Raw genomic sequence first — 27,639 nt, forward strand, 5'->3', positions numbered from 1 at the left:
GCCCGCAGATATGCCTTAATCACTCGCCATTTATTCTTTTTAATTCAGACTGCAAAATCCAAACGTCGCACACTCCAAAACTACGTGTACTGGGGATAACATTCAAAATAATGACTGCTGGACTTCGGGAAGGATTTTTGCCACATCCTTTTCTTTTCATCCAGGCATCCGCTATGGATGCCTATGTTCCCACACCAGGACCCCACCTCTGGCTTTCAGGAAAGAGGGGCCCAAGCTGGCGGCGCAGTGTTGAGTTTACTTGGGCGCGACTGGCTTTATCGTAGGTCCCCATGAGCTGGTGGGGGTTGTAGGGGTAACCAGGCAGGGCGCCCGGCGTTGTCTGGGCTGCGTTTTTCCGGAGTCCCCCTATGCGAGGCCGTGCCCCTCTTCGCCCGGCTCCCGGTGCTCTCCAGCCGCCGGCCCGTTCCCGGAAGCCGCAGCAGCTGGTAACAAAGAGCCTGCCGGGCCGCCTGCTGCCGGGGCCGAGGTACCCAGGAGTCGGGCGGAGCGGCTGGGGATGAGTGCGAACGGGGCCATGTGTCCGGGTTCGCGGCGGTGAGGGGCGCGGCCGGCGGCCGAGGCGCAGGTGCGGGTTGAGAGACCGGCGCCTCCCTCCCAGCCGCCCGCGGGACTCCCGGGTGCAGGTGCTTCTGCTTTGCCCGCCGATTCACCTGGAAAGGCGGCTTCAAGAGCTTCCTCTGGCGGCTCCTTGCCCTCCGCTGCAGGGAAACGGCGCTCAGCCCCGTCGCGGAGCCACGGGTTTCTCTGTAGGTCTCAGAGGACCTGGCTCTTGCTCGAGGTACCCTGAAGCATTGTGTGAATACGCTGGAGAAGCCTGAATGGAGTAATTTTTGCTTTTAATTTAAAAAGTTTTTCCGAATCTCAGTTTTGAAAAAAAAAATTTTTTTTTTGCGAAGTTTGCAATACTCTCTACCTCTTCGCATTCTCTTTTGCTCGTGGAGTTTTTTCCTCTTCAGCTATCAATATTTTTACTATCGACGGAGCAGACCAGGGATGAACGTGTTGTAATTGCAAGTATAACTTAAAAACCACGTCGGGAAAGTAGTCAAGATGGATAAAAAGTCCTTTGAAATGGTGCTGGATGAAATTAGAAAGGTAATTACACTCGAGTCCATGAATTATTTTATGAGAGATGAATTCTCATGGTTTAGACTCTCTTTGAGGTACTATGTAGAGATTGTGCAGAATGAGGGTCCTAGGATTGCCAGATTGGTTTGAATTCTCACGTGTAATGGCGGAGTTTGTATCTTGATACGTTTCCAATATAAATAGAAATTAAGTTACGTTAACGCTAAATTTGAGACTCAGCGTGGTGTCGCGGGAATTATATTCCGACGGCACTCCGTTCCGAAGCCGGCTTTACAAATCTTTAATAGCTCTGTACTTTTGGGTAAGTAGTTGAATATTTTTGAGTTTATCATCTTTCAGTACCGCAAGAGTGACTGAAAACGAGAGGTAATACGCAGAAAGTTTCTTTCTTGGTAGTTACGTTGGGGTTTTCAAATCTAAGCATTAGGTGGAATATATTTGTTGCGTTGGCCATGCAAAATTCGTGTCCTGATGATAACTTTAAAGGCATTAAGTTTAAAGTCACGTTCTTAGGAATTGGCCGTCAATAACGAGTTTCAAAACTTTTTCTCTCCTGCTTTCTAAGTTTTTGCTGCTTTTTGAGGCTGCTCTGCGGATCCCACCTCCCAGAGTGAACCAGACAGCAACAATTCTAGAAGGTAGTCGACCCTAACAGTATCTCAAGCACAAGAATACCCAGAAGTTATTTATTTTGAAATGTAGGGACTTGATGTACCATTTTTACATCAACACACGCTGCTTTCCTTCGACCTTCCGGGCAATTATTCTTTCGTCATTTGCATACGTTTACGACCCTGGACTGAAACGGAAGGAATTGTTCCTGTGTGCTCTGGTGCCGATTTATTTCACTTTACAAAACTGTTACTAAAATTGCCTCTGGGCTTGCTGTGTTACTTTGTTTTTATACAGCTTTTTTCTTTTTTCAAATTGACGTGTTAAGTTTTTCATATTTGATAATACTGAACGGTTTTTTTGAACAAATTCTGCTTTTGCAAACCCAATGTGTCCAATTAATTTTTGAACTAAAATGTTGCTTTACTAATTATATGCCTAGAAATTTGTCACAATTTGTTCTCGAGCTGATTTTTAATTACTTTTCGTGAGGAAATAATTTGTGAGTCCAAGTAAACCAGCATATTTTTACTTCTGGAAAACAAAGGTTGTCAGTGTGCACATTTTCTTCCAAGTGACTAAAAATGTCATAGTAAGTTCTAACGAGGGGAATAAGAAATTTTCCAGATACGAAAGTCCTGTTCACATGAGATGGTAACTTAAGTCCGCATTTCTGGTCTGCAGGTATAATATGTCTTCTACCGTCTCTGCCAAATGATTGCATACGTCAACATTGTCATAGTCTATTAAAATTGAATAAAATATTGGCATGTCTAAATATGAGCATTACTACTGATTTTTTTAAAATTGCTCTGAGACTTTTAAATGTAAGTCAGTTTAAACCAGGTCATCTCTTGAATATCACAGTGAGTTTATATAGTAGATAATACTGATTGCCACTATTGTCATTTAAAACAGAGGCATGTAAGGAGCCACTAGGAGAAGAACTAGGAAGGGGAGTAGAAAGGGGGAAAAACAATGCTTAATTAGTTCTTCAATAAGAAGGGAATGATAGCTATTAATTGCTGAGCACTTAAACTTTGTGAACCTGTTTTTAAGCACTTTCTCCAGTCATTACTTCTTTTGATTCTCCTTACAACCCCTAAGGTAGGTACTATATTTGTCATTCACAGATGGTAGCCTGCTTTCTGTGAGGTTAACTAGTCAGCTCAAGTCTCCCCAGCTGGTAAGTGGGGAGGTCTAGTATTCAAACTCTGCCTGCAGAACACTGTGCTGTCCCGCCTGGGGTTACAGCTGAACCTCTCAGGATATGACTTGGCATCAGTACAATCCAAGATTTTATTCAGAAACTTGTATTTGACTGTGTCCGATCATTATATTGATAACCAGACTCCTAAGTGAACATTATTTAGAATGCCATTTTCTCCCATTTCAGTGAATATTGAACTACTGAGCACCCAGCGTATTTCAGTTGACTGGTCATAGTACTTTCTCCTAGCAGAATGATATATGTGAGAAGTACAATTATAATAATTATTTTGTAGTACAAGCAAAGGAATTAGTTCATTTTTAATGATTAGTGGCTACCATAGGATAGCTGTTTCCATCTCTATGCTGGGCAAATAGCTGCAAGGGGAACACATTTGATTTCGTGGACTCGAGATAGTGCTGCATCAAAGCCACCAACTTCTCTCTCACTCACTGACAGGTTCCATAAAGGAAAGGAACCATCATTTACTGAATACCTATTATGTGTCTGATCTAATGTCCACTGTTACAGTTCTCATAGTAACTCTTTGAGGTTGGCGGTAAATAGTGTTCCCTCTGTGAGTGAGGAAACTCTAAGGGAATTAAAATGCCTCTGGAAGTCTACAGTGCCAGTTAGTGGCAGACACAGACATTGATGAGTAACAACATCTGTTATGTTTAATCTTAAAATCTTAAAAATGAGAATTTGGTTGGATTTGATATGTTTTGAAACTCTTTAATTACATATTTAGGAATTCTATATGTAATGTCTACTAATGTTGAATTATTTCTATTACAGTTTTATTCCCAATCTTTGTAGAAGTTGGTAGGGAGGCCCAGAAGATCTTCGTGCTTACTCAGTGTTTCCCTCACAGTATGGAACCTGGAAATGTGGAAGGAAGGTCTTCTCACCTCAGTGACCTTGGTTCCTCGGCATGACAGGGCTGAAGTAGACCTGCCACTGTTGAGTTACTTAGGCAGTTTTGATATATGCGTATTACTGTGCTCCTTACATATATTAATGATGTTTTACTCTGTGTGTGTGTGTGTGTGTTCTTTTTTAGGCTGTTTTGACAGAATACAAATTAAAAGCAATTGAATATGTGCATGGATACTTTTCTAGTGAACAGGTAGGTATTCCTCATTATTTGTTTAAACAAAGCCTTCCTTTTACACCAGTATTCTGGTTAATGTCTATTTATCTGCTGGCCAAATTCAAAATTGCTTTTACCTTTTTGCTGTATTTATTCAGGAACTCGAGAAGGTCTCAGTTTTGACAGAAAACTTCACAGAATTTGTAATTCAGGGACAAGCACCTCTTGACTTTCACCCCAATTCATATTCTAAAATAATTTTAAATACAGGCTCTTAAAGCAATTCAAAGTGGTGTTTATGATTATGGGGACAATATCAAAGATTTAGAAACTTGTAATGGTAAATTTGCCCAAATTTGTATAGTTCCATATAAGACAATAATTACAAAATTATCATGTAATAGAAAACGTGAACAAATAATGAAATAGGTTTTTATATGAAGCCACTACATAAAAATTTTAACAATAAGAAAAAGATACACAGTGTTTATTTCTGTAACTGCCAGAATACTAACATTTTAAGCATGATAGTGAAAACTCATTCCACCTTAGGGGAAATTTGCTAATTAAAATATATGTGTATGTGTATACACACACACACATACAAGGGGGCATGTTTCTGAGGGATAGTTGGAAAATTCTTGATACAGAAATCAGACATAAATATTAATAGAAATCTTCCACTTTGCTGAAGTCATTAAGTTTATTAAGCCACTTTCTAAATGAGCTTATTAAAGATTTTTCTATCTTAGTTATAACGGCTTGTAAATTTTTATGGTTGGTAAAATATAGCATTTATTAGATATTAAAAACATTATTTTCATAAAAGTAAGAACATACACGCTTACCAAATTAACTGGAAAGTATACATGATATTTGTTTGCTATATATGTATCTCTTTGTAAGAAGTAAAAATTGTTTTACTCTCTTCACATACCACTCTAGTTTGCACCATTGACCTTGCTTTGTAGAATAATTGAAACCTTAGCACATTTTCAGGAACTGTCTTGTTATATCACTTTTTTCTCCCTTTGGAACATCTTTGGAGGCAGTGAAACAGGGTGGTGGTGATCATGCTGAGACTTCAGTGTGTCCTGATCTTTATACCCTGTGCTCACCTCATAGTGGCTGGCCCACAATGCTTCCCTCATTTGTTTGAAGTTCTTAGGTGGTGATGGGAGCTGGTCTGAGATGTACTCTCCCAGCGCTCATATGATGTTATTATTTAGGGCCTGCTGGAGTAATTCATGTTGATTCTTAACATTTTTAAGGGACTAGATTTATGACTTGAGTTTATGCCCTCCAGATTCAAGTTGAAGGGCCTACTAGGACTAAAATTAGTAGACCTACACTAAAACACACCACTGTTGCCCTCGTGAGTGCTGTTCTCCCCTAAAATTGAGAAGTTTTCCATTCACAGTACATCTTCATATTCCTAAGCCAACATTTTATCCCCATCTAGTACTTTTCAACCATCCTTTTCTTATTAGGATAGTTTCTTTTTCCTATATTGTATATTTTTTCTTTCTTTCTAGACCAGTGCTGTCTAGTAGAACTTCTTGTGATGGTAGAAATGCTCTCTATTTGCAGTGTGCATTATTGTAGTTAGCAGCCTCACATAGCTCTTGAACGCTTGAAATGTGGCTTGTGTCACTAAGGAACTGAATTTTTAAATTTGATTTTAAGTGATTTAAATTTACATAACCACATGTCACTATTCGGTTAGCACAGTTGAGACATTGATGCCACATGTATGATCCGGGCCTGGGCTGCACATGTTGAATGATAATTTCAAGTACTGAAATAAATCTTAAAGAAATGTTTGCAAACATGCTGACATTAGAGCTAAGTTTGTTATTTGTTTTCAGGTGGTTGATTTGCTGAGATATTTTTCCTGGGCTGAGCCCCAGTTGAAGGCAATGAAAGCATTACAGCATGTAAGTATTTATTTTTTCCTTTAGAATGTAGAATTTAAAGATTTTTAATTCTTCTGGTTGTCTGTAATTTATTTCACTTGTAATTTATTTGCATCAGAAAAGCTGACTCTAAGTGTTATTGTACTTTGATTCAAAATAGTTATATTAAAAAATTAAAATTTTCCAAATGTAAATTTAAATTGTATGCCACGGTGTCCTGATTGGCAAGTTAGAGGAACACTTTACTGGCAAGCAAAATACAGGATTTGAACTCTTAATGGGTTTTTGTAAATATAGGATTTGGACTCTTAATGGGCTTTTGTACTTCTGTTTTTTAATATCCATCTTCAGCATCTTTGTTTTAGAAGAGTTAGCACTGTCCAAATAAATGTTCAGTGATGATGGAAATGTTTGTGTCATTGTGGTAGCCACTTGAATGTGCCTTATCTGAGGAACTATCTATTTAATTTTATTGTAATTAGTTCAAATAGGTACATGTGCTTTGTGGCTACTATATCGGATGCCACAGCTCTAGAGCCTAGGTCAACAGGGGCATCTAGATCACACAGGAGTGTCTGGCTATGTAGGAAGATTTTTGAAGCAATGTCAAGTGTGGGTATCTTCAGTGGAATCAATTTACATATCCTTGACTTTCTAAACTGATGAGCCAAAGAAAATATCTGGGTCTGTTTAGTGCTGCTTATACTTGCTTTTTTACTGCTTTATAGAGTTATCACGCCTGTTCTCTGGGGGTGAAAATGTTTCTCCATGTTCCAAAAGGACAGTGTTTTGCTCTTAAGAGATAAAGCAAAGCAAAGAGAGGCTCGATAAGAAATATTGATAACAGGCTTGGAGTGGCGGGTAAGCCTATAATCCCAGCATTTTGGTAGGCTGAGATAGGAGGATTGCTTGAATCCAGGAGTTCCAGATTAGCGTGGGCAACATAGCAAGACCCTGTCTCTAAAAAAAAAAAAAAAGAAAAAGAAAAAAAATTAAATCAATGGGGCCTGGTGGTGTGCCTCAGTAGTCAGTCCTAGCTACTCAGAAGGCTGAGGCAGGGGAATATTGATGACGGTTTTGCTCTATTTTATCAGGACAACAAACTCATGACAAAGCTCTGAGGCCTGCTTGCCTGTCTCTCTATCTTAGAGTTAAAATTCAGAGGTGAGAAAGGTATCACAGGGACGACTCAATATGCTTATTTGAATTAAATTAAATCTACCTTTTCTAACAACGTCAGTTTGATTTGATTTTCACACCGAAAACTGATTTTGCCAATTAGGTTACATAATGAATATTTCCATAAATTAAATGAGCTAAATTAGTAGTTTCAAAGTTCTTGCAGTTACTTAAATGTATTTAAGAAAATTGACCTGCCAGGCGCGGTGGCTCACGCCTGTAATCCCAGCACTTTGGGAGGCCGAGGGGGGTGGATCACGAGGTCAAGAGATCAAGACCATCCTGGTCAACATGGTGAAACCCCGTCTCTACTAAAAATACAAAACATTAGCTGGGCATGGTGGCGCGTGCCTGTAATCCCAGCTACTCAGGAGGTTGAGGCAGGAGAATTGCCTGAACCCAGGAGGCGGAGGTTGCGGTGAGCCGAGATTGCGCCATTGCACTCCAGCCTAGGTAACAAGAGTGAAACTCCATCTAAAAAAAGAAAAAAGAAAAAAAAAAAGAAAAAGAAAATTGACCTTTTCCGAGTATTTAAACTTCTGATAAAATCATTAGATGTCAATTTGAAAATATGCAAAGGGGCATACAGTTTTATCAACTGTGGTAGTACATAAATAATAGTATGTGAAAACCACTACTCCAAATTTTAGGAACTCTTGAATATTGATTCTAACCAATATTCTTATATTGACACTGCTTTTAATTTTGCTTCACTGCTAACATAAATCTCCAAATTGGCCAAATCTTCTGATGTTCTTCAAAAATAAAGGTACCCTAGTCAAATAATTATATAACGTTTCACGCCATCTTGGTGCATCACAATGCACGTTAAGGTAAGACTTGAAGTTCTGCAGTAGAGAAGCCTGTTTTATCTCGCTTTTCCTTACCTTATATAGCTAGTGTAATCTTTTTTGCGTAACATGTTTAACATCATGGAAACACTGATCTGTAGCATACTTAGCCCCTAACTGAGGAGGACAATAATATTTTTCTAACCTTTGAACAAATGAATCTCCCATATGTATGAGTATCACCTTTTTATATAACTTTTCTGAGGAAAGTGATACTTCTGATTTTTTAAATTCTGTAAGTGAACACATTGAGAAATGTGGATTAAAAAAAGAGCTTGTAGGAGAACTTAGATCTTTATTAGATCTTCAGCTGAAATGGTTACATTGAAAGAGCATTAAGTATAATTCATTTAGTTTTATAACTTCCTTTTGAGTAAGTGGTTTTCACCGAAAATGTGAAATCTTTTATCTGAAATGTTTACATTAGAGCATTTAACTATACTTCCAGAAAAAGGCAATTTCTGGCATGAAAATTTCACATGTTAATAAAATTATTTTTTATATTAACAGAAAATGGTGGCTGTCCAGCCAACAGAAGTGGTCAATATACTCAACTGTTTCACTTTCAGTAAAGACAAACTAGTTGCTCTTGAACTGTTAGCCTCGTAAGTATTTCTTTTTCTTTTTATTTTATTGGGGAAAAACGTGGAAGCCTTTTAAGTGTCTAATTAGTGTGTTAATGTGTCAGAATTCTAATAGTCAAATGGAACTCTAACAAAATATGGTCAAAAGCATAGTGATACGTTCTGATTTCTTCATGTGAATAAGTATCCAGTGTGCTGATTACACACTTATAAAATAAGGGGGCTTACCAAGATTGATTTTTTTTTTTTTTTTTTTGGATTTTGGTCATTTGCTTTGCCTTTCTACTCTGAAAAGACAGGAATTTAAGAATTAGAGATTCTTCCACTTTGGCAATGTCTTTATTTTTTCTGAGCCTTATTTTACTCAATTGTAAAAATAAGTCTCTTAACCACTTAATAGGGTGATGAACTTTAAATACCAGAAAATCTGTGAAAGTACCTACTACAGCATTTGACAGATGACCCTAATGAATGTAAGCTCAAAGAGAAAAAGACCTAATTATTGCACAATTGAAGAGTGTATAAGTTATTCATATGTAACACATACATTTTTAAGTCTTTTTTATATTCGTAGGTGTCCATAAAAGCACAAAATTAAAATAAAGCACAGGGTAAAACTTTTATTCATTTAGCATAAAATTATTTTTATGCATTTAGCACATGGGTTTGTTCTATTACCATAGCCCTTCTGTCATCTAAGAGAGTGTATTTTGAAAAATCTCAATGTAGTCATTTTTATTTACAGTATTTTTTTACTTTTCAGTAATCAGATAAACCTCAGTTATTATATTTATGTTAACATGTTATTTAAATTGAGCTATTAAAAGTAAATAGTCACACTTTTCTCCCTGTGTCATGGAAAAAGCTTACTCAGGTATGTTTGTGTGGTAAACAAAGGTTGCTTGCCTCTCTGTATGTTCAGATTTTTCAACAAAAAGCTAAATTGTGTTTTCTTGGTAGGAACATAATTGATGCACAGAATTCTCGTCCTATTGAAGATTTATTCAGGATAAATATGTCTGAGAAGAAACGGTGCAAGAGAATACTTGAACAGGTAGTTTTCTAAAGATTGCCATGTACTCAGTATGCTGGTTTTTCTGAATTTTGAAGACGAAATAAGTACCTTTCTTACTAACTTTGGTGAATAACTTGAATGCTGCTGTACAGTGGGTTAAAAATGAACATCCCTGCAGTCTGTGGCTTGGAATGGAGTTGGTTAATGAGGACACTCAGGGGAAGAGATGGCTGGCTTGAGAGTGAGAAACAGTTGGCTACTCAGCTTGAGCCTCGTGGAAATGTTTGTCTCGGTCCCTAGGTACCTTTGCCATAGCTTCAGGTTTTTGCCTTAAACTTTATGTATTTAGGAACTTAAGTTTTCAAATTTGTTTTGTTATTCAGTTTATTTTGATTCTGGTTTATTAGTTTTTACTCTGTAAGAATGGGAGAAATAGCACTTGTCAACCCTAGAACACTTGATTTCTCGTCTAAGGTAGTTACTTCTAATGTAGGCTTGTGATGGCTGGAAGCTGATTTAATAATTATACATTAATTATTATGAGCCTGGCAGCTCAGTTGTATTTAGTCTTACAAACTCCTTTAAGCCCAGAGATGGCAGGCATATTCGCCTTCGTCATACATGGTTGTAGAAGAGTTAAGATTTGAGCCAACTTGTTTCCCTATCAGTTTTCTTGACTAAAATGTTTAAGGCAACATTACTGCTGTAGTTTCCTTTCTTATGAAGTGTTTTGATCGTGGCACTTTCCTTCTCAGCAATATCCTGGGCCTGAGTGTTCTGTAGAGTAGGTCCTCTGGTCAGTGTAAATTAGTACAACTTTTGTAGAAGGTAAACTTGAAGACCTTTTAAAATATTTATACCTTTTGGCCCCAAAGTTATACTCTTAGGAATTTATTCAAAGGAAATGTTGAAATATACAAATTTATATATACGGGCATTCACCCCAGTACTCTTTATTATGGCCAAAAATTCAGATGATTTTCAAGGTTAGGGTATTTAGTAGGGGCTGGATTATATAGCTAATATGTGTTGAGAATGGATTTATAAGACCAATATATTACAAAATATAACATTGTACGTACTTGTGAATACAGCTATATATATATATATAAAAGCCGGATATTTCTATAATATAGTATAGATACATTGGAATATACATTGCCTAATACAGTGTTTTTTCAGTTTTTTCATGTATTAATATGTATTGAGCACTAACTCAGTATGTGTGAGGGATCATTTAGAAGTTGAGGATGCAGAAATAAACAGCCTAGACCTAAATCCCTTCCCTCACTATTTCTCATAAATATGTAGTATTATGTTGAACATTATAACTTGGTTTTTCAGTGGTATATAGCTCTTCAGACCACCCAATGTCATGTTATTTATGTCGATCTCCACTGGGTTGTAAAGAGCAGGGACCATGTTTCCTTCATCTTTGTGTCTTCCTTTCCTGAAATATAACACGACCTTGGCGTTTGTAAATTGGTACTGTAATTTCTTGGTAGTTGAAGAAATGGGAAAGATTAGATAATACTTTTTTACACAGTTTACAAAATCTGTGAAGACATCTTTGTATGAGTCTGTTAGTAGCAACATTAACATTATGTTACCATTTTAATTATTCCATTTAAGTAAAGTAATTTTACTTACTACTGTTGGTTCCATTCACCACTGTTAAGTGCTGAATGATGTATGAGCAGATTGAGTGTAATCCTGTTCCTTAATTCATGTTTTTTCTTTGCTGAGCTTCCCAGTGTCCAGAATACTTGACTTAAAGAATTTTTTTTTTTACTGCCATCTTCTTTTTTATGTTACAGGCATTCAAGGGGGGCTGCAAAGCTCCTCATGCTATGATATCTTCTTGTGGAACGATCCCAGGAAATCCATATCCCAAAGGAAAACCTAGCCGCATAAATGGAATTTTCCCAGTAAGCATACTTCTATGGCTGTGTATAAAACTTCTCATGGTTAAATATGAAGTGTAGAATAAGTTAATGATATTTAAAGGAAAGGAATTTATGTCAGCAGCATAATTCATAGGCTCACCACTGATTGAAAGTTCATGTCTAAACTTCATTAAAGTATTAAGGGTATTTATATAAAATCTATAGAACAAGACAAATAGAAGAGAGGATGATTTTGTTTTGTTTTATTTTTCAAAGTACTTTAAAAGCACTGATTTACATTTAATGAAGGAACAGTTCTCAAATTCTTAGTATTCTTACAGTCTCAGTTTCATTCAGAGAAGTGTGTCTGGGAAACTGCATGCAGTGTTTCCTTCCTGGAGAATCACATTGCATATAAAGGCTCTGAGAAGTGCTATAAAAAATAAACTTGTTTTTATATCATCTAATGTTCTTGAACCTCTTTGTAAAACAACAAAGAATGTCATATTTCTATTGCTTTGTAACAACCCCACAGCTTAGTGGATTAAAGCAATAAACATTTATTACCTCACATAGTTTTTATGGGTCAGGAATATTGGAGCACTTAGCTGGGTAGTTCTGGTTCATGTCTTCTCATGAGGTTACATTCATCTGAAAGTTTGACTGGAGCCCAAGAATAGGGCCTCAATGTGACTCGTTTATATACTTAGCAAGTTAGTGTTGGTGGCTGGCAGGAGACCTTTGTTGCCCACCACAAAGACTTTTCTGTAATGCTGCTTGAGTGTCCTCATGATGTGGCTGTAGGCTTCTACCACAGCAAGGAATCCAAGCAAGAGAGGACAAGTAGAAGCTGCCTCGAAGTCAGATGCCATCATTTCTGTAATGTGTCATGTGTTATACAGGTCAGCCCCATTCATTTTGGGAGGGAATGATGCAAGGCCACATAGGAGATGAGGATCAGTGGGGGACATCTTGGGAGAGTTGGCTTCCATGCTAGTATATACCATTCAGCAACACTCATATTAGGGTGATGACACACTGTAATAATCTATCAACTTATTCTGATCTGTTAATTTTAGCAGTCTTGAATAAGGTCTCATTCATCCTTGACAATATAAATAATCACCCTTTATAGAGAATGGCATGTTTTCTTACCTATTTTCAACTGTAACACAGGTACTCTTATTTTTTGAGGAGTATACATATTGTGGTATTGGAAGTTCATTTCTGATTGCTCCTTTTTATGAAGGAAAAAATTTAGAACATACTGTATTCAAAAAAATGCAATAATACAATAAAACAATGCAGCATAACAACTATTTACATAGCATCCACATTGTATTTGGTATTATAAGTAGTCTAGAGATTACTTAAAGTATATGGGTGGATATGTTTAGGTTATATGCCAGTACTATGCCATTTTATATAAGAGACTTCAGCATCCATGTATTTTGGTATCTATGGAGGAGGTGGATACTTTATCTTTTCCTCTCTGTATTTTGCATGTTCACTTCTGAATACCTTTGCATGTGATATGAGAGTTCCCCAGCATAGGAGGGTTGAGGACCTTATCAAGGTCACACTGCCAGGCAGAGCAGAATTGAAACGGGAATGCAAGTCTTTACATTCTAACCAAGTCCTTTTCCTCAGTGTAATACAGTGAGGTTGGTTATTGTTATTCGCTTGAGGGTTTTTTTTTAAGTTTCAGTTACCTTTCTCTCTCTCTTATTTTTTTAATAGGGAACTCCTTTGAAAAAAGATGGCGAAGAATGTACCAATGAAGGCAAAGGAATAGCTGCACGAATTCTTGGACCATCCAAACCAGTATGTTTAGAAAATAAGGAAACAAGCCCAAACTCCTTCCTACATAAAGTTTTCCATTTACTCAAAGCATACATTTTATTTTTGTGTTGTAAAGTTTGAAGTATTCTAGAAATTGTAGGAGAGTGGGGGAGTGGAGTGGTTGAGGGAAATATAAATATTTAACATTAGTAAGAGCCCTTTTGAGGTTAAAGTAAAATCAGCCAAATGATTTTTATTTTAAAGTAAAATCAGTCAAATTGCTTTAAATTTTTTTTCTCTAGACACATTTAGCTGCTCAGCTGGAGATACGGGGTGTGGAGAGTTTGTTTTAACTAAGTTTGTAGTTTAGCTGAATTAGTGTTAGTGAAACCACAGTGAAGCCAGGAAATTGAAAGTATTTACAAGATAGTGATTATAATGACTACAGTGTAAACTAGACAGGAGAAGACAACCCCATAAGTTGAAGGATCTTTGGAGTTGACATACTGCAGGCCTGCATACAACCACCTTGCAAAACCTGCCCGTCCACATGGCAAGAACTCCAGTGGAGTTGTTTATCGCAGAATAGCCACAGATGATAGTCCTTGCACAGACTTCAGATAGGGCCGCAATTATGGGAGCTGGAAAGAATCTGCCTCTCATACCACCAGTGGATCCATTCCCCTGCCTCACAGGCACACACATGCTGTCTCTGTAAGTAAAAAGTACAGCATTTTGCTTAACTTCTGGTACTTCTAGTTTTCTAAAGACCAGTTCTTTGAATGCTTTGTGTTACTTAGATAAGCTCCATTAACTATAAAATAAGTATTTGTGGATTTATGGATTTCAAAAGACAGAACAACTAAAATACTGAATTCCCATTTCCAGTCTACATTCTACTAGAAGTGTCAGAAAGCCTAATGCTAACGCAAACAGTGCTTTTTTTCTTCCAAAAGGAGAAAAGAGGATGGGATTGAGAGAATGAATTCCTGTCAGTTTAGGACGATGTTGCCATTGGGAGGTCTTGTGTAATTTGAGATTGTAAAACCTAGAAGGTTTCTTGTCTTTGTTATGTAGGAGGAAACAGGAATTCTTGGATTAGCTTAGGCTGGACCTGAGAGGAGTTTGCTGTTTAGTATGAAATCTGACCCATTATTGGAGACGATTTAAAAAATAAATACCTCCATGGCCATCTTTGGCAAGATCTACCTTTGGAATTTAATAGCAACCACATTTATTAAAGCAAAAAATTTACCTCATTTGTGCCATGTAGTCCAGTAGTATTTGATATGCTGGGACATTTTTAGCCTATTAGGACTAAATATTTTGAAAGACAGGTTGCCAGGAGACAGCTTACTTGGGTCTCTTCTAACTACTATATTTTCCCCCATCATTTAGCCTCCTTCAACATATAATCCACATAAACCTGTTCCTTATCCGATACCTCCATGCCGGCCACATGCAACTATTGCACCAAGTAAGGAGTTCCCTTATTTTTTACTTGTTTTTCTTTTTTACTGTTTATTTATTAGATTGAAAGTAAGTGCTTGGGAAATCTGTAGCACTTAGGAAATGCTACTGTGAGCTTAATTATGCACATAGTTAGCTAGTAGTGTCCTGGTCTACAACACTGCAGCAGACCAAGTTTATTTAGGATGTTTTCTTTATGATAAATTAATTAGAGATTATTTTTAGTCATTTGTTATAATTTATGGGGTTTTACTTTGGTAAATCATCTTGAATTCCTTTTTTGGTAGTTGGTGTTTAGAGGCATCATTAATGCATTTCACTTAAAAAGGTCAAATATGGGTGTTTGGCAGAAAAGACAAACAATGTAAGTGTATCAGGTTCTGCCTACTGTGCCATTCACTGAGCTTATCCCTGCAATGAGCATGCAGTGCAGTGGGAAATAAGAATCTGGTTGATTCCTGTTTTAGGAACTGAGACCTATTTCCTTTGGTCTCGGTTTTCACTTAACTCCAGACCTAAACCTCCATCTAAAATTCAACTCTATTAAATAGGAGTTTTTAAAATAAAAATGAGTAACTGCATTAATACAGTTTGAACTCCTAGGACAGTATTAATCACAGAACAATACTAAATTATATTTTTTTCTATTTTTATTTTAGGTGCTTATAACAATGCAGGTCTGGTACCATTAGCCAATGTCATAGCTCCAGGTGTGCCCCCTCCACCTCCATATACTCCTAATGCTGTAGGAACAGGTAAAGTCATGTTATTTGCAGGTGTTTAAGTAACTTAATTCATACACAAATGTACACTTGAAAGGGACAGTTGTTCGACATGACATATTCTAACAGAGGGAGAACAAGCTCAAGAGCCTGAAGGATCTGGAAGTGAATCCTTGGTAATAATTGGACAGTTTTTGTAGTCTTGATGGACTTCACTTTCCCTATTTGTAATAGAGGATAACATTTTAATAGTATTTGTTCAGTAACATTTAATGAATATTAGATGATCCTATCACCTGCTATATGCTGTGGATACAAAGCTACACAAAGTCATGTTTGCAGAGAGTTTAGTGAAAAAATACAGATGAGGAAAGAGAAGGCCATTTCTATATATTCTACATCATTAGTTCTGAATTGCACATTTTTTATAGTTTAATTTCTCTGAAATTAAAATGTGGTTTACATCAAGTGGCATTGTAGATTCAAAGAGGTAAGTTGGAATGATCAGTATTCCAGGGTGCTATGGAACCTTATAGGAGGGGCATGCAAACCAGCCTCACTAAAGTAAATATGAGCTGCTTGCATGATATACTGCTAAAGGTTGTTGCCCCAATAATGAAGTTGCCATTTAATTGAGTTGAGGAAGAAACAGGTAAAAAGAGACTGATAATGAAATATGAGGAATGACAAGGTAACAATGTGGTGGTTTCTCTGTAGCCTAGAACTACCCAGGGCACTTTTTAAAAATATCCTTGTTTCCCCACTTGTAGAGATTCTATTCAGTGTATTGTGGGGGGTGCCTGGTATTTTTATTTTTTTAATGATCTTCAGGTAAGATCGGGGAATACTAGAATTTGTGCACAGAGAATCCAAGAGAGATAAAGTATCGACCTTTTTTTCAAGGATTTTTATTAAATGCCAGATTGAAGAGATCTGGGGGGCTTTCTGCCTCCAAACTTTTGTTAAGAAACTTTGGACACTAGGTTAGGCATCTTTCTGACTCAGCAAGCTGAGAAACTGAAATTGAGCTGTCAGAAACTGAAACTGATGGATGAATATATATGGAGTTGACAGCAGGGTAGCAAAGAATACTCTGCCCAAAGGCAGTTTATCACATGCAGATGAGAAGAGTAATAACTTGGGGAGGGGCCTGGCAGAGGTAGGAAGGGAGCTGGAATTCAGCCCACTGTAGCCTGAGTTCCACTGCCAGTTGGCATGGTTATCTCCCCATTCACTTTGCTAATGGCATAAAGACTCCATTCAAGTGGCCTTGGGCCACATATGTGAACACAGGCTAGTTATGGGAAAAAACTATTTCTCATGAGTGGTAAAACTTTGACGTGCTATGGAGAAGTGTCATTACTTAATAAATGCCATCATTTGGGTAAATTACTCCTATCACGGAGAGGAAGGGCTCATTAAAAAACAGTGAGAAGGACTAAAACTCCCCAACACTTACCAGGCCGACCTTTTTCACTCGGTCTTTTGGTAACATGGGATATGAAGAATAAGTGTTTCCCCATATATTGTCAAACTATTCTCCAAAAACCCTTTACCAGTTTATACCTGTCCATAACAGTATGTGAGAATGGTTTCTTCACACCCTTTCAACATGGGAGATTTTCTGTTTTTAACTTTGCCAGTCTGGTAGACTAATTTAGCTTACATTTTTGTTTTTTGTTTTTACAAATTTAACTTTTATTTATGTTTGTTTGACTCAGGAGTTTGTATCTTGCTTAGGAAATTCTTCCTCACCCCAGCAGTATGAAAATATCATGTATATTCTCTAATCAGTTTTAAAGTTGTTCTTTTAAATGTATAGCTTTTAGTTCGACCACACTTCATATTTTTGTATATTTGTGCAGTGGGAATAGAGCTTAATTATTTTCTTGCCCTTCCTAGAGACTTTTTAAGTTGGTCAATAATATATAATTCTTTTGTTGTTGTTTTACTGGGCAGGAGTTGAGTACGCTGACTGATGAAAGTTGCAAAAGATTTTTTCCAAAATTATCATTTTATTTCCTGCCCTTTTTTATGGTACCTTTTGCCCTTAGAGTTTTGAGTTTTATACATTTGCCTAGACAAAAACAGGCTGTGAAAGCAAACCTGGAACCAAGTTGCCTTGGTGAAGATCTTATCCTGGGATGGTTTAGATATTCTAAGTCTTAAAAGATAACTTAAAAGATTTTTTGGTTACAATTATAAATAGAATATTTCATTTCTAGGTGCTTATTACCAATTACTCTCTCTAGTTTTTTTTCTTTTTTTAAAGTCTCTTGAGTTTTCTAGATATAAAATATCAACTGAGTTATAGTCTTACTATAAAACATTTCTTTGTTTCTTAGGCCTTATTGAGTAATAACATTATTCTGACTTATTTTATAAAAATTATTTTGTTTGGAGAATTGCCCGAACTCGGGAGGCGGAGGTTGCGGTGAGCCGAGATCGTGCCATTGCACTCCAGCCTGGGTAACAAAAGCGAAACTCCGTCTTAAAAAAAAAAAAAATTATTTTGCCTGTACCTTTATTTTCAACTTTTTTCCTCTATGATTTTATTTGGTAGATTGTCTTGGTTCGTAAATTACATATAGCTGAATTTTTATTTTTAAACCTCTTAGACTTTTAATAGGAATTTTTAATAATAAATATTACACATTTGTTCTTAGTCCTTCCATTTTATTTTTATTATTCTTTTATTAGTTTTTTTCTTACCTTTGCTAAATTGTATAGGTCAAATTGCCATTTTATTTTTTTAACAACTGTTCTCTTCTTGACCCTACCCAATCTTAGAAATTTTCACCAATGATTACCTTCCTGTTCTTCATGGTTGTCAGTATACAAAACTTAAGACTGTTCTATTCATCATTTTACTTCCATATTCTCTCCTTTTTAAAATCAGTTTGTGTGTTTGGTTGGGATACTATACATTTTTGCTTCTGATATTTAATTTCTTTAAAATTGCCTTTGATCATGACTTGTTTCTTCTTCTGCTGTTTTATTCTTTGTCTGGATATGCCAACTTTTTTTGGTAGAAAATATCTTTAAGAAATTTATTCAGAAAGGACACAGAGTTGTGGATGGGAAATCCAATTCCAGATAATTTTCTTTATTGGGAACTTAGTCTCTTTCTGTAAGCTTATAAAGAATGTTTCTTATCTTTGGATTTCAGAAATTTTACCAGGATGTTTAGGTGTGCAGCTTGTCATTAATCTTTCTGTCATTCTGTAAGTCGTTTGGATGTGAAAACTCAAGTCGTTGAAGCTTAGGGAAATTTTATTGTTATTCTTTTAATTGTTGCGTTTTCATCTGCTTTTTTCCCCTCCTTCCACTACTCTCATTTTACATGTATTAAATTTGCCTTCTAAGCCTGCTACCTATTCATTTATGACATCTTTTCCTTTAAATTTTTTGTTTTTATTTTTTGACATTCTAAGTGGTATTTGTTTCATTTCCAACCATAACTTTTAGGCATTTTATTTCTAATCTTTATTCTTTTCATTTGTTAATTTGAAATCAGATTTTTATATGTAGAAGTCTTCTCTGCTTATTTCCTGGTATAGAGGGTGTGTGTGTGTGTGTGAGAGAGAGAGAGAGAGAGAGAGGAGGAGAGAGAGAGAGAATTACAGGTTTTAAACATTCTTTTTCTTTAATGTAATCTCCATTGTTTTGGTGGTTATTTCTTGTCACCTCTGTCAAACTTGTGAATTCCTTAAACTAGCTGTGCATTTTCTTTGCTCATTATACCAAGGCATGGAGGTTTCTTTTACACTGTATGCCTGTCACAGTATTGGTTTCTTGGGCAGTTATTGTCAAGCCCTAAGAGGGTAAATTTTTCCCCCTTTATATCCTTTGCTAATGGGCTGGTTGGATAGATCCTTTCCCTTGAGGGGTGTGCTTTAGATCGTCAGTCTCACAGACTTCAATTCAGCCCCAGCTGCCTAATACAGGACCTTTCCCAGAGCTGAGTACAGCAAATGGGCAGAGCAATTTCTTCCTGTTGGCTTGGGCAATTCACAGTGAATGGCAGTGAATTCTATCCAGCTGCCACCTTTCACTTCCCCGTCTTCCCACTCCTGTGGACACTGGTGCTCAGAGGAGCTGTCAGCTCAGCCAGTGACAGTGGTCCTCTCTGCACTACAGCTGCAGAGTGCACTTTCCTCTGGATGGCACCCTTGGGCCAGCATCTTTCCAGAAAGTGTTCTTGAATACAGTGTATATATAAAATTAACAATGTGTATTTAAAACTTGACAAGCTGAGATGGAGATGCTAGGGGAGAAAAGAGCACTTGCTCAGTTGCTTGTAATCCTCTTGATCTTCAGATAGAGTAGTAAAGTATTAGTAGTAATAGTAGTACAGTTACTACCGTTTTTCTTTTGTTTTCTTTTTCCATATGTGTACATTTTGTTTCCTAACACAGTATACATATATATTTATATCTTGCATTTTTCCTTTGATCCAAATCTCTGTTTATTGTGTTGGCAGATTTTTTATTAAATTTTAAAATGAACTTTTATTTATTTTTATGTAGAGAGTGAAGACCTTTCCAATCAGTCAAAACCTATACAGAATCAAAGTAAGTACCAAATTTGATCCAAAGATGGTGGATATCTGTCATGGTTGTCTGCTGTATTATTCACTGAGAATAATTTGAGTTGAGTGTGTTTGGAATTGTTATGTTTTAGGAAAAGTTTCTAGTCAAAGAATATAATTAACGCTTGTTAAAAGTGGTTTGCTAGTGTTACATTTTATGTACATAACATGAAATGCACATAGTAACTGGATTTAAAATTAATCCTAGGACCTTGTATGCAATTTGCAAAACTTGCAGTCTAATTTAAATACTATGTAGCATTACGTCCACATTCACTTTACATTCTGTGATACTGGAAACCTCATTTCTTTTTTGATATAAACACATGGGGTGATAAAAATCCTTCTTGACAAATGCTATTCAGATTCTATTTTTCGATTTAATTATTTCAATAAGTATTATTAAGCATATCTTAATGTAGAAAAGAACAACGGGCACCAAAGCAGAAAATGGAATTGAGAAATAAAAATGAAGTGTATCCTACATAGTGCCTTCAGATGGCAGCAGTGCTGTGATGTTGTGTTTTTTCCCTAAAGATCTGTGTGGTCAGGAAGGAGAGGCTTCCTTGTATGAGACAAAAACTGACATCAATTCTTGTGTAGCAAAGTAGCACATGAGTCTAACCATTGTACATGGTTAGGAGTCTCAGTGGGAGAATTCCATTCCCTGACCACAGTGCTTAGCAGGTGCTTTTGAGCTGGTAATTTATAAAGGAGATAGCATAGTGGGTATGAAGAACACTAAGAGAGGTGTCAGGACACCCAGTTTCTTATCCTGCCTCTGGCACCACCTAGTTTTGTGACCTTAGACAGGTAATTTAACTCCTGTGTAAAAGAAATTAAGGAAACTTCAGCTTGTATGTTCAACTTCATTATTTTATGTTCAAATGTTTTTGACGGGTAGTAATCAGGTTAGTTGTTAAGTACTATTGGCGGGAATAGCATATTTCATTTTCCTATGTTGTATGATGTTAGCATGATTAAGATTTTATTTTTTCCTTTTGGAACTATATTAAGAACAGAAATTAAGATAAACTAGTATAGTAGTTAAAGATGTCAGTCTGAAAGACCCAGGTTCAAGTCTTGGCTCCACCATGTAGTAGCTGCATATTTTATCTAGTTGCTTAGTCACAGCAAGCCTCAGATTGCCCATCTATAAAATGAGGGTGTTAGTTTCTATCTCAGAGGGTTATTGTGAGGACAAGTGAAATCATGGGCCTGACTTAGCACAGGGTTTGACAGACAGATCATGTTTTATGGTTGATAACCACATTAGACGACAGAAAAGTGCTGTTTATTATGGTATGTGGTTGGGATTTTTAAATTTTTGTTTCATTTTTACCTGCAAGTGCTATGATTAATAATGCATAGCTTTTGCTATATTAAATAAAAAGATATCCAACAGAGGCTCCTATAAAGAACACTCTAGAATAACTTGGTTTTACCTTAGATTTGTCATCAGCTGCATGGTCTTCAACATGTAGTTTAATAAGATAGTGAATTCTCAGATAGTATCCAACATCTGTGGACTTAACACCTTTTTGTTACATTATTTACAAACAAACGATTAGGTATATATTCCTTATGCTTCTAGTTCTTATAAAATAAATACAAAAAAGTATTTTGTAAGTACTCTAAGTTTTAAATGATAGTCATGATTTGCTGAAACCAAATCACTGCTTACAACCATTAATAGGGTTCAGATGGTCGGACGCAGTGCTTCACGCCTGTAATCCCAGCACTTTGGGAGGCTGAGGTGGGCAGATCACGAGGTCAGGAGTTCAAGACCAGCCTGATCAGCATGCTGAAACTCCATCTCTACTAAAAATACAAAAATTAGCTGGGCTTGGTGGCGTGCCCCTGTAATCCCAGCTATAAAGGAGGCTGAGGCAGGAGAATCACTTGAACCCAGAAGGTGGAGGTTGCAGTGAGCCGAGATTGTGCCGCTGCACTCCAGCTTGGGCAACAGAGTGAAACTCTGTCTCAGAAAAAAAAAAAATCGGTCCAGACTTAGGACTTTTGAGTTTGCAGTTTGTGTACTCTAATATTACTGCTTGTCAATTTTTTTTTTCTAAAAGAACTACAAAATCTGTTCAGCCCGATGTGACACCCTTTGGCCTGCCCTTAGTGCAAATGAGCTGTCTATGTGTTGTTTACCTCCATTTTCTTAATATCGTCCCTTCCCATCTATGAGTAGCATAGTGTATTCATTGACCATGTCAGCTTTCTTGTGTCAAAAGAGTCAATTATACATAAATTTTAAAATGTCTTATTCCATGAAAATATTTCTCAGTTGATTATTACTGCAACAGGAACATACTCTGTTTACAACTGAAACAGAATTCGATGTGAGTACATTATCACATGATAGTTGTCTTTATGACTTAACTACCTAAGTCATAGTTTCCCTTGACACCAAGATTATCACAGGTGGGAGAACATTCACAGAGGAACCCACATCATCCCCCAAAATGCTTATTATTTGTAGAGTTTGTCAGAATAAAAATACTATAGTAAACTCTAGAAATAGTGTTGAGAATAGTCCTTGAGTGGGTTTGGGAACCGCAGTTTGAGGTAATCATGATATATCCAGCACAGCAGACACTCATGAAGTACGCAGGTGCTGTGTTCTGCGCCAGGTACTAAGACTGTAAAGATGAATTAGACACAGCTTGTGCCCTTAAAGGAGTTGCCAGGTAAAAGTTGGGGGTTAATGTTGTGTAGAGTGGTCAGTATGAGCAAATGTATGGGGGTGAGGCGAGGCAACTGTACAGGTTAACAGTCTGGAATATTAGATTCAACTCACAGAGTGGCTACAAACTATACTTGAGAGATGTGCATGAATCCTTGGAACCCTTGTTTGGCCCTGCAAGGGAAGCCATGTTGTGAAAGCTCCTATTGAGAGGGGGCTGACTTGTGTTTGTTTATTACTCTAGTTAAATAGATGGAAAGAATTAGAGGTAAAGGCAGTGAAGCAGCACTAATCACAATTAAAATAAATGCTTTGAATTTTTAAAAAGTGGAGAGATGTGAAAGGACACTTTGCAAGCTTCTCAAGAGCAGAATGTAGACAACAACTGGATCTGACTGGCCCCAGAGTAAAGATCTAAGAAATGGAACCCAGCAATTTAAATATTATAAGAGCCTATTACACCTGTCATTTTTTCTTTGGTATTTGTTACATATTAGAAAATATGGTTATGCTTTTTTTTTATTTAAACTTTGACATTTCAGCATGATGATACATTCTTGCCTTTTTCCCCCTTCTATATAGCATTTTCCACCCCAGCAGGTCACCTCTTTTCACCTCATGGTTCTAATCCTTCAACACCTGCTGCAACGCCTGTTCCTACTGCATCCCCAGTCAAGGCAATCGGTCATCCATCAGCATCAGCAGCTGTCACCGTTTCTGGACTGAACCTGCCGAATACTGTCCTTCCTGTGTTCCCAGGGCAGGTCTCCTCAGCCGTTCACACACCTCAGCCATCAACGCCAAACCCAACAGTTATCAGAACCCCTTCGTTGGCCACTGCACCTGTTACATCCATCCACAGTACAACCACCGCTCCTGTTCCTTCCCTTTTTTCTGGCCTAGTGTCACTGCCAGGTCCTTCTGCTATTCCTACCCCCGCCCCTCAGGCCACATCTGCACCAAGGTCCACTCTTGCTTCCAGTGAAACATTTGCTTCTACTTCTGCCCCTTTCACTGGCCTCCCCTTTTGCACCAGCTCTGCTGCTACTTCCACCAGCAACCCTAATTCTGCTTCATTGTCATCAGTTTTTGCAGGGCTCCCCTTGCCCTTACCACCAACATCCCAAGGCCTATCCAACCTGACTCCTGTGATTGCTGGTGGTTCTACTCCCAGCGTTGCCGGTTCACTTGGTGTGAACAGTCCTCTTCTGTCTGCTTTAAAAGGCTTTCTGACATCCAATGACACCAATTTAATCAACTCCTCTGTCTTATCCCCTGCTGTCACAAGTGGGCTGGCTTCCATGTCTTCTCTTACTCTTCAGAACTCTGACCCTTCTGCTTCAGCCCCTAACAAATGCTTTGCTCCATCGGCCATCCCTGCCCCACAGAGGACTTCCACTCCAGGGTTGGCCCTGTTCCCAGGCCTGCCGTCTCCTGTGGCTAACTCAACTTCCACTCCCCCGACTTTGCCTGTACAGTCTCCTTTAGCCACTGCTGTATCAGCTGCCACGTCAGCACCAGTTAGCTGTGGCTCCTCAGCCACCCTTTTGCATGGCCCCCACCCAGGTACCTCAGATCTGCATATTTCATCTACCCCTGCTGTAACAACTCTTCCTCTTATGATCAAAACTGAGCCCACGAGTCCTACTCCCTCAGCTTTCAAAGGTCCGTCTCATTCCGGGAATTCCTCTCATGGCACTTTAGGTTTGTCAGGGACATTGGGCCGCGCATATACTTCAACATCCGTGCCCATCAGTTTATCTACTTGCCTTAATCCTGCATTGTCAGGTCTCTCCAGCTTGAGTACTCCCTTAAATGGTTCAAATCCCCTTTCCTCTATTTCCCTTCCCCCACATGGTTCCTCCACTCCTATCGCACCAGTATTCACTGCCCTTCCTCCTTTTACTTCATTGACCAACAGTTTTCCTTTAACTGGCAACCCATCTCTTAATCCATCAGTCTCTCTCCCAGGGTCACTAATAGCCACCTCATCTACCACTGCCACCTCCGCGTCCATCCCTCATCCCAGCTCTACGGCAGCTGTTCTCTCAGGGCTTTCTGCTTCGGCACCAGTCTCAGCAGCACCTTTCCCCCTCAACCTGTCTACCGCTGTTCCCTCCCTTTTCTCAGTTACTCAAGGACCTCTGTCATCTTCAAATCCCTCCTACCCAGGCTTTTCTGTCTCTAATACCCCAGGCGTTACCCCTGCTCTTCCCTCATTCCCGGGGCTGCAGGCGCCCTCTACAGTTGCAGCTGTCACACCACTACCTGTGGCTGCCACAGCCCCATCCCCGGCACCGGTCCTCCCAGGATTCGCCTCGGCATTCAGTTCCAATTTCAACTCTGCTCTTGTTGCACAAGCCGGGTATGTGGATACTTTGGAAATAGGATAAAATTATTTTTCACCTAACTTGTAGTTCATAGCCTTACTTTAAGTCATCCAAGTGAATGTCAAAATCTAAATGATGTTTTTCTGGGCTGAAACTTTAGTACTCAAAACATCTTTTATGAACCATGGTAAGACAAATGTATAAAATATTAATGCCTGTTGACATAATTTTTGGATTTGTATTTGGTAGTTATTTATAAGACAGGATTTATTTATAAGCAGAAAGGATTATATGCAAAACAGACTTACTGAATTTCAAATATACTTTACAGTAGAAAGTCAGTTTCATATTAGTGAATGGCTGATTGTTATGGTCCTTCCAAAAGAGGAATAAATTCTAAGGGATTTTTTGTCTTTAATATCTTAAGATTGTATTTGCAATACAAAATTCCATATTGTATTGCAAATATGGAAGCAGTGGCTTTTATGTCTTATCTTCAGTTAACTTCTTTTTCTGTGAATTGTTTTAGTTTATCATCTGGACTTCAAGCTGCAGGCGGTTCTGTTTTTCCAAGCCTTTTGTCTCTCCCGGGTATCCCGGGGTTTTCCCAGAATCCTTCACAGTCATCCTTGCAAGAATTACAGCATAATGCAGCTGCACAGTCAGCATTGTTACAGCAGGTAAGCAAGCAGTGGCTGGCATAAATAACATGGTAACATATATAACTAACTTCTGTACTGATAATGTTGCCAGTATCATTTGCACTGTCTCAACATTGGCAAAAAATGGCTCTTAGCAGAATGGGTAGAGATTTGGTGATTAGTTCTCCCCAAATTTGCAAATTATGCTTGTCTTCTTTCAGGAGAGTAACAAGCGTGGTAGGATATAGTCATCTGTATGAATTGTTTTTCCTGCTTATAGACTTTACTTAATAAAGTTTAAGAATCTGTTCATGACAGTTAACTCTTAACTTGTTTTCCATAATTTAAGCTAAAACGATCGACTGTTAAAGCAAATTATCTGTAGAAAACCTATTGACTTTTGAGAGAATATTAAATATTTTAATGACAGTTCTATGCATCTCCTTCACCTGAAAAAATTTGAGCATTTTCTTACAAATTTTAGGTGACTGAGCAGACTTTCCTGTGCCTCCGAGTTTTGTCTTTTCTTTCCTATTCTGGATATCTGTGTGGCATCAGCAAGCAAGCGCAGGCTTGATTGAACTTGGCACTCTGCTAAACCACACTCTCTTCTTTCCATCAGGTCCATTCAGCTTCGGCTCTGGAAAGCTATCCAGCTCAGCCTGATGGTTTTCCTAGTTATCCTTCAGCGCCAGGAACACCATTTTCTTTGCAACCAAGCCTCTCCCAGAGTGGGTGGCAGTGAATACTTTTTTAACTTTTATTCTCCTTTGGAGCAACATCAGAATTGCCTAAGAACTGCAGTGAACAATCTGACAAATGTGAAGGTGGCCGAAAGTCAGAAAATGAGAATGAGGATAATCCTGGAGAAATTGTGACAACAGTTTGAATATTGTGATTGCATTTTAAAAAATGGTTTTAAGTATGAACACTCCCCTATGTAAATATGCTGACAATAAATTGTATGGAGAATGGTATTTAAAAAGTGTTTGGAGACTTTTCACCTCCTGTCCTATAAAATTTTGAATTGTGTATGTGATCTACATAGACGAATATTAAAGAGTAGATTGAACTCTTTATAGCCGAATACAGCCTTAAATATGCTTGTATAGCATCCACTGACAGAAGTAATAGTTGTGCCTCAGACTTAGGGGTTGCATGTGGCCCTGGGGGAGTTACTACCCTTGGTATGCATGAGCGGTTCCTATTAGCATCAATGGGAACTCAGTACTCTGTATGTATCCACAAAAGGGAGCTTGACACCCACAGTTACTTTTAATTGCTGATGTTAACAGTCATACATACTGCTGAATTTAACTCTATATTTCAGGTAAGTGAAAATGGTGCTTAATGTAGTCTTCAGAATGACTTTCAGGTGTTTTCAACTAAAAATATATATCCAGAACTGCGTCCTTATAGAAATACAAGTAAGACTTATGAAAATTTGCCTTCAAAACAGTTTTTCTAATCTCAGCAGTATCCAATGAGTGAAGAACACTTGACTGACTCTTGGGCCACCTCTATTACTTAATGTACTCTGGAAGCTCTTGGTGAATGTTTACAATTATGGGATGTAGTATTTCTATATATGAAATGTGACAACAAATAGAGAAGACTGGCTCTGTTAGTAATTATGCAGTATGTACTCTATTTAAGGATCTGTGGTAGTATAACATGAGAGAATGTCATTAATTTAGGAGTAATAACTGCCACATGAGGGGCGTAGGGGAGTAAGGAGAATGAATTCCAATCCTGTGATGAAAAGTGTACACTATAGACTCTACTGTAGTACCTTTCAGGATCTAGAAGTTTTACTTTTATAAAGATGGTGTCTGGAAGATGTTGCTAATGTATTTTACTTCAACATAGGGAACAAACTTTTTAAGTATATTAATAAACCTGTATGGTTAGTTTTTAACAATTTTTTAAAATAAACTTTATGGATATGACAAATA

General features: G+C 37.7%; 1 protein-coding gene across 2 annotated transcripts; it reads left to right on the plus strand.

Annotated features, from left to right (window-relative positions):
* The first annotated feature begins 197 nt into the window (after positions 1-197).
* Positions 198-27,639, plus strand: PROSER1 (proline and serine rich 1). 2 transcript variants are annotated; one of them, XM_017542491.2, is made up of 14 exons: positions 198-799; positions 918-1,116; positions 3,996-4,061; positions 5,894-5,962; positions 8,482-8,576; positions 9,516-9,609; positions 11,388-11,498; positions 13,197-13,280; positions 14,637-14,715; positions 15,368-15,463; positions 19,960-20,004; positions 23,296-25,078; positions 25,573-25,723; positions 26,307-27,639. In XM_017542491.2, exons 2-14 carry the CDS (start codon positions 1,072-1,074, stop codon positions 26,427-26,429), a joined length of 2,841 nt encoding a protein of 946 aa, XP_017397980.1. In that variant the 5' UTR covers positions 198-799; positions 918-1,071; the 3' UTR covers positions 26,430-27,639. The 2 variants fall into 2 exon arrangements, with proteins under 2 accessions (XP_017397980.1, XP_037599386.1); XM_037743458.1 differs by having other exon boundaries at positions 203-280.

This window comes from Cebus imitator, unplaced genomic scaffold (genome assembly GCF_001604975.1).
Source record: "Cebus imitator isolate Cc_AM_T3 unplaced genomic scaffold, Cebus_imitator-1.0 Scaffold145, whole genome shotgun sequence".
Classification (NCBI taxonomy): Eukaryota; Metazoa; Chordata; class Mammalia; order Primates; family Cebidae; genus Cebus; species Cebus imitator.